Source organism: Cornus florida, unplaced genomic scaffold (assembly GCF_030987335.1).
Source record: "Cornus florida cultivar Cherokee Brave unplaced genomic scaffold, ASM3098733v1 CherokeeBrave_3.0.0_Hap2_Chr10, whole genome shotgun sequence".
NCBI classification, from domain to species: domain Eukaryota; kingdom Viridiplantae; phylum Streptophyta; class Magnoliopsida; order Cornales; family Cornaceae; genus Cornus; species Cornus florida.
This window is the reverse complement of record NW_026775580.1, coordinates 12713431-12721102: the sequence shown is the minus strand read 5'-3', so window position 1 is coordinate 12721102 and position 7672 is coordinate 12713431. Positions and strand designations below refer to the sequence as shown.

Sequence of the window (7672 nt, the reverse complement as noted above, 5' to 3'; positions counted from 1 at the left end):
CTACTTTCTTTTGAGTTCCGTGACTTTATGGGAAGTCACAGATGTGTCTCGGGAATGGTATACATTCTAGGGATGTCATTTCCATGTAAAATGACTATTTTGCCCCTGGGGGCTTAATTGTTATTTTTCCAATCTTTTGCTTCCGCGTCAATTCTCATTGAGTTCCATGACCTCATGGAAGGTTATCAAAGTGTCTTAGAGGTGTGTTGTGCCTTAGGAGACCATTGTTTTGTTTCTTGCTTCCGCATCTGGATCCATTATCGGCTCAATCTTCGGTTCATCACAGGATACACTGGCTTGAAAAACCAAGGTCATCTCAATCTACAACTTATAAAGAGTGGTCTTGGTGGTTGAATGCATGTTTGTAAGCCTTTATTCACATTCTGGATCTGCCAGGTGGAAAGGACAGTTCTGGCATCAATTGGAAACTTCAACCTGGAAGGTCTGGATCTTGCCACGTGTCCCATGTTTTCCTTAACTTCCTTTGGTAAATGCTCCATGTTCTCAGCCCACTTGCTAATTTGTAGCAACTTCCTAGTAGTTAGAGATGGCAATTCCATCAGTAGTTAGAAACTTCCACCTGGCACAATTGTGAAGTACCAGGTGTCCTATGATTTAGCACTTCTTCATCACGTGTATAAATCATTTCTCCTTTGAATTTTTGAGTGTGTGTGTGTATATATATACCACGTTATATACACATTCTCCATTAATTTTAATAACCACCCAAGCTTCAATTTAGGCAGTTTGCCATAGTTTAGCAAATTCCTAAAATTGTTCAATGAACCTGGACATTAATCTGCCATGTAGTAGCAGTTGCACGATTTCTAAAACAACTCCTGTGAAATAGAAGACATTTTAGGAATGGGTAGTTACTACCCTTAATGACCAAGTCAACAAGCTTTTGAATTTGAAGTGTGAATAATCTAGTACGTACCATGTGTCAATTATATGCCCATATGGATTCTTACGATGGACTCTTGTCCTACTAAATTTCTTCAATCTTTAGTGTCACATGTCATCATCTAAACGGCTTTCATCTTCAAAACTCTAATTTTATGTAAAACCATATATAGAGTAGTAGAACTTCCTTTTCTAGTTATCAATGAGCCAATATGGTATAGTTAGTTCCATAGAACTCGCCATATGTCATCTTTTCAGTGGTTACATACCCCTTTTAATTTCTGATCTGATTTATAGATTCGACGTGACAGCAACTGAGTTGTCCCTAGTTTTATGACTTGATTTACCAGGTGAGGTCGCATGTATGGTAATATCCCAGCGCAACATTTCCTTCCAAGTTGCTAGAATAGTAATCTGGTGTGACAAGTTCCTCTGGAGCTCATCACATGTCAACTTTCCATTTGTCCAAATTGGTGGTATTAACAAGATTTATACAAAGAGGACCTGGTGGCTACCATACCAAAGCAATTGTGTCTCACCATCAGAACCTCACGTGCTCGCCATCAGAACCTAAAGAGAGTGGCAATAAATTCCTTAGATAGGCCAAGTTATCCTACATTTTTGTTTCCAGAATAAATCTTTAGCCAATAGGTGTGATTCAGGAGTCACTAAATAAACGATTGTTAAGTTCAATGACTAAGTCCATGTAGATAACTTCTCTCTAATCTGAAAAAGAGAAGTACCATGAGATAGAGAGTGTGTTACAATTGACAATGAGGTGAGGATTGATGGTAATCGGCAACAAGATGAGGATTAGGGGTGGAAAACGAGCGAGTTGGGTCGGGTTTGGGCAAGGTCAAATATGGGCAAGTCGAATATGGGATGTTACTCATATTCAACCCGCTTATAACGAGTTAAATATAGGTTTGGTGAAAATGGGCTGGGTTAACCCGTCATGACTCGCCAACCCGTTCTAAGGGGGAAAAAAGTTATTATTATTTTGGATAATCTCGTTATTGTTAGATAAATATTAATTAACATAAAAAAAAAAAAATTAAAAATACCAAAACAAAGACTTTGAGAGAGAGGACAAAATGTAGAGAAAGAAAGCTTTCTTTATTTCCTTTTACTTTTTCTATACACCTCGGATATACACCAATACCCATATATATATATATATAGCCATAAGCCAAGCCTACAAAGCAAACTAAGGAAATAACTTGCTTATATGTATTTAGTGTGTTCACACCGACAACATTATATATACAATGAAGCTATACACATAATTCAAACTTGCCTACCAAATTCTCTCAATAGTGGGCCATGATACTAATTCCATTTCTTTCAAATTTTCATAAATAGTGGACCCCACACCATATATATATAAATAAAACAATTATTATAGTTTTTATTTTAGATGGATAAAAGTTTGTAAAAATATGTATGGATAATTGTAAATCCTCTAATTTATTTTGAAAATTCTTTAAATTTATATTATTTTATTTTGTGACTAGACATGCATGAAGGTAAGATATTATATATATATGAAATCATCTGTTAAGCTTTTTATAGAATAAATAATTAAATGAATAAATCAGGTCGTTCTACTTTGAAATACAGATGTAAACGTCCATGATGCAGAAAGAATCTTAGAGAGAGATAGTGGGAGAGAGAGATAATTTGGAATCATGTGTGAGAATTTTAGGAAGGAAAATGTGAATTTGAATCAAATAAAGCTGTGAAACTGAGTCTCTTATATAATGAGTGAAATATGGGTCAAAATGAGTGACCTATATTCAACCCATTTAACCCTCTATAAAAATGGGTTGAATATAAGTTACCCATTTTTACCCATATTTTAAAATGGTTCACTAATATCCATTTTAAAACGAGCAAATATGGGCAGATTGGTAAATCATGACCCATTTTGCCACCCCTAGTTAAGATCACTGATCCATGAGAAATGAGAGAGAGGAGGAGCAACAGTGTGAAAACTAATCTAGGGTTAGAAATTAGGAAATTACTTATATATTTATAAAATATACACAATAAGTAACAATTCCGTTTAGTCTTATAAGACATCAAATCAAAACCAACCCATAATTTTACAATTCCACTATTTTGGAATCATAATCAAACCGAATTGTTAGAAAACTTAACCGATTGCTCGATCCGATCCAATTTAGTTTGGATTTTCGATTTCACCAATTTTTGTACACCCCTACTAAACATGTTTTTGTACAAGTCTGATTTAGAAGCCTTCCTAAACTTGGAAACGTATTTTGTACGAGTTTGAGGGTCACACAGGTTGATTACTACATATGTTCGGACACTTTGTGAAGGGGTCAAACAAACTCGAAACGAAACATATAATATTTTGTTAGAAATCTTTTGAATATATAATCTATATAATGAAATTCAAAGTATTTTATTTTTAGTGAAATTTTGAATATATAATCTATATAATGAAATTCAAAGTATTTTATTTCTAGTGAAATTTTGATAACACATATTTCAAATTTCAAAAGATAAAGGTACTGTTTGGAGGAGCTTTTTGATTCCAAAATTCCTTCCATTTAGAGGACTTTGAATAATGCATTTCAAACATACCGATTTTAGAAGAAAAACAAGTTGTTTTGGGATGCATTTTTTGAAATTCCTTTGACAATTAATACAGTGTTAACTTGGCAAGTAGTTGAATTAATTGAAAGACTGCAAGAATTAAGAAAAATAAATAAATAATAAATGAAAAGATAATAAATGTGACTTAAGTGAAGATAGATGAGCATGCTAAAGATGAAAAGATCAAACGTAGAGATAATAAATGTGATTTTCACCAAGCTCCCCCAAACAAAAACAGGCACAAAATCTTAACCAAAAGACTAGCCAGTCAACCTTTAAATCATTTTCCTTAATTTTATGCATTAAAAACATCTTTTTCATGAATCAAAATATGCTTACATTGTGGCCCAATCAGATGGATCAAGATAAGATTGCAATATTGTAAATCCTAAATTGGTGAGTTAGTCATTCAAGAGATAATTTGACGTTGGAATTCAGAAATCCATTTTATCAAAGTATCATAATGAAGTTAATTTCATAAGTCCCACAGATATCTTCAGAAGGAAAAGAGAGAAGTAAATTGAAGCAATTATTTTCCTATGACTTTGTACTGATTGCAATAATTTTCCTATGTTATTTTTACCTCATTCAACGGCCACAAACCCATTGCAAAAGGCCTTTTAAGGAATAGTACTAAAAGCATATAAGAATTCTTTTTTTGTTCCCACAATCTAAGAGCTTCATTCAAACCAAGTGAAAGGTTAGCTTGCTCCACAAATTCTGTCAACTATACATAAAATTGCCGGGGCAAAACAAAATGAAAGGGCATGGGAAATATACTTGTCACCAGAATCCATCAAAATGCAGTAACAAGAGCAAGGGATTAACATAGAAGCCGCCAATCATACTGAAGCCTAATCGCTATCTTCCACCTGCATAAACAGAAACATAATTTTCAACAAAATAAAACCATGCCAGAAAGGGGGGAAAAAAAAAATTCATAATATAACAAAAGACACTGGCAAACCTCTCCACTGCCCTCCGATCCTTTATCCTCCTCATCAGTGGCTTCAGACCTAGACTTGTCAGACCCCTCATTTTCATCCTCAGATAAATTTGTACCTCGAGCCTAATTTTATTTAAAAGGGTATAAATCAAACACCTTCATAATCACCACAACTCATAATGAAACAAAAACAATAACGCTCAACATTGCAAAACAAATAATAAATCACCAATTTCTTGTTATAGGCGTCCATGTTCTTTTCGTAATCCTTCTTCCGCTTGTCTGCCTTGGATACATGGGGTGCTTTCTCCTAAATTTTGTTAATATAATCTTATAAGCAAATGAAAAGGGCATAGACAATAATCATAATCATAACAGAATTACTCTATTTTTCATTACTTACAGCATCAGACATTGACTTCCATTTGGCACCACCAGCTTTGCCTACCTATTTTCCAAAAATTTAAAAATAAATAAATACAACAAAATCTAAGCTAAGAGAAAATAAAACTGATTACATACGAGATGAGACTCACAACAAACTATACAAATAATATATATATATATATATATATATATATATATATATATATATACATATATATATCTGAAATTACTTACAACTGAGACTGATTTGTTGTTGGGATTCTTTTCTTTGAACTGCTCTCGGAACTCTTCCCTTCAATGCCAGAAGATGAAGATATGAATAATTAACAAAATATAAAGATAAATCTAAACCAATAGAAAAAAATTTCCCCCAATAAAATTAAATGATTTCTGCTACAGTCTAAAATGTTGTAGGTGAATAGTGTTTGATTCAAGTCATACCCCATTAAAAGTGAATTGATCCTTTCTTTCAACTGCGTATGCTTTTCACTGGGCTTTTGAAGGAGGAAGTGGTGTTTGTGCACAATTAGTTTACAACTAAGGGGCACTACCGGGCAGGCCTAATCTTCATTCATACTGGTTTTTTCACAAGATTGAATAGAACTTTATGAAAGTTGGTCCAATCTGGATTGAAAATCATCACGCTGGACAGAAATTTCTTAAATCAAAGAGCTACAAATGAGACTTTATATTCAGGTATAGAGCTTGGTGTTCATAACCGAGTCTATAGGATCAAATAAACCCTAGCAGTGACAGAATTAAGTCAAAAGAAATCATTTGCTTTAAGCATTCTAAGACTTGAGGTCTATGGAAAATCTTAATCTAATAAGAAAAAGGTCTATAGTCTAATTATGGGGCCATTAAAATGATAGGCACCACCTACCATGAATAAGATATTTTCCTATAATCTTTCAATTGATTCTTGGGCCTGTTCATGAAGGTGTGTAACGGTATTGGACTCTTGAAAAATGATTACAAACCGACTGACGTCGAACCATGGTTCCAACTAAACATGGACTTTGACATGAACACACACTAAAAGGCATGGGTCGGTGTATTGTCCCCTCTAATCAGCTTAGAGAATAAAAGTCCAATTGGCAACAAATTCACAAGAAAAGAAAATTAAATACTGTATACTGTATTGAAGAGAAAATTCAAATGAAACATAGATTAGATTTATACATGAAAACAAAGAAAGCACTGACTGGCCTCTTGGGTTTGTTTGGGTCCACCGCAGCCTTTCCCTTGGATGATTTGGTAGGGCGTGTCTTCACAGAAAGCCTATCACAATAAACAGAAACGGGTAATAGAGGACATATACATATATATATACACACACATATACATATATATATACACACACACATTCACATACATATATTATATAGATACAGAGATACGAAGAACCTGAGACAACAAGATCGATCTCAGATCTGCACCTCTATGATTTTAAGGGTTTTTTCTTTGATAAAACAAAACTTAGAGAGAGAATCATCAAAATAGCTAGAAAAATTAGACTTACTTGCTGTCTGATTTCTTCGACTCGGTCTTAGATTTACGGCCCTTCATGGCGATTCCTGCAATGACACTGTCGAATTAGTAACTCATACTGCGTGAACTGATCGAAGTGGGCGAAAATAAGCTAAAGAATCGATTATTTCCTACCGCTTCAATTAACGTGTTAGGGTCAGGGTTAGGGTTAGGGTTAGGGTTAGGGTTAGGATTAGGTTTAGGGTTTATGCGTCGCGTGTGTGTGAGAGAGGTGCGAGGAGATTGGGCTTTCGAAAGTGGGTGATACTAAATATTTGTGAAAACACTCTCTTTCGACCATAAATTCACATCTTTTCCTTGGTTTAAAGGCAAGTTGTTGAGTTTCTTCAAATTTACCATAAGTGCCATCAACCAAAGTCAGCCAAAATTCATGCCTTTATTATTATTATTATTATTTTTTATGTATGTACATTAATTTTATTAAATGAATTTAATTACTTTGATACCCTTTATCTCAGAGACGCGGATTGAACAAGTTCACTCTTAAAAATCAGGGGATATCAAAACAATTAAAATATTTAAACAAGCATAGATTACAAAATAAAATAAAAAGTATAAATAATATGCTAAAATAAATTCTTTTAAATAATAATTTTTTTAATAATCCTCCAAAATTAGAACTCAAAAATTCTTTAAATCAATGGCCCTAAACCATAATCCAATAATCCAATCATTTATAAATAAAATAAGTTTCTTATCTAATAATGGATAAATATCTTATTTTGAAATATGAAGAAAAAGTAGATAAGTGCTCAAGTTACGAATCCTCAACTTGAGACTTGAATTTCTAATAAACTGAAAAAAATATAAACAATGATGGGTCAAAACACATGAGCAAGCTCCCTCTACTAAGCCTCTCAAAACCGATAAATAAAACATCTCTAACCAAAACCAGCCTAATAAGGATTTAACCATTACTACCAAGTGATACTTACAATATACAATATCAAACATAATAAATAAATAAATTCCCCAAGTCCCAAACCATATATATATATTGATGTGACCCGAGTGTGTGCACAAAATAATGCACAATACTTTGAGTATAGAAATTAGTGTCAAGTGGGCATAGAGAAACTAGTGTGGAGATCAATTCCCAAATAATCACCCAACAGACAACATGTAATCACAAAGAGAATCAATAGGAAGAATTAAACCATATGAATCATAGATAAATAATCCTCAATTAATTACACATAGACATGCAACTAATATAGAAAATTAATAGGAAGAATTAAACCATAGAAATAAACCAAGATTCAT

The 7672-nt window shown here is 33.3% G+C and overlaps 1 protein-coding gene across 2 annotated transcripts; it reads right to left on the bottom strand.

Annotated features, from left to right (window-relative positions):
• Window positions 1-4131: 4131 nt before the first annotated feature.
• Window positions 4132-6683, bottom strand: LOC132278922 (high mobility group B protein 3-like). 2 transcript variants are annotated; one of them, XM_059780828.1, is made up of 8 exons: window positions 6524-6683; window positions 6381-6446; window positions 6041-6139; window positions 5093-5150; window positions 4875-4919; window positions 4701-4781; window positions 4493-4594; window positions 4132-4397 (listed from the first exon to the last, which is right to left on the bottom strand). In XM_059780828.1, the coding sequence occupies exons 2-8, from the start codon at window positions 6425-6427 to the stop codon at window positions 4380-4382; spliced, it is 450 nt and encodes a 149-aa protein (XP_059636811.1). In that variant the 5' UTR covers window positions 6428-6446; window positions 6524-6683; the 3' UTR covers window positions 4132-4379. The 2 variants fall into 2 exon arrangements, with proteins under 2 accessions (XP_059636811.1, XP_059636810.1); XM_059780827.1 differs by having other exon boundaries at window positions 6381-6435.
• Window positions 6684-7672: the final 989 nt, after the last annotated feature.

Bases quoted from the DNA above. Each gene is read 5' to 3' on its own strand.
- LOC132278922 (XM_059780828.1), bottom strand. From the start codon at position 6,427: ATGAAGGGCCGTAAATCTAAGACCGAGTCGAAGAAATCAGACAGCAA. The intron at 4,782-4,874 runs GTAAGTAATGAA...AACAAAATTTAG, and splicing joins GGAAGTCAATGTCTGATGCT to GAGAAAGCACCCCATGTATC. The intron at 4,595-4,700 runs GTGATTTATTAT...AAATAAAATTAG, and splicing joins ACGCCTATAACAAGAAATTG to GCTCGAGGTACAAATTTATC.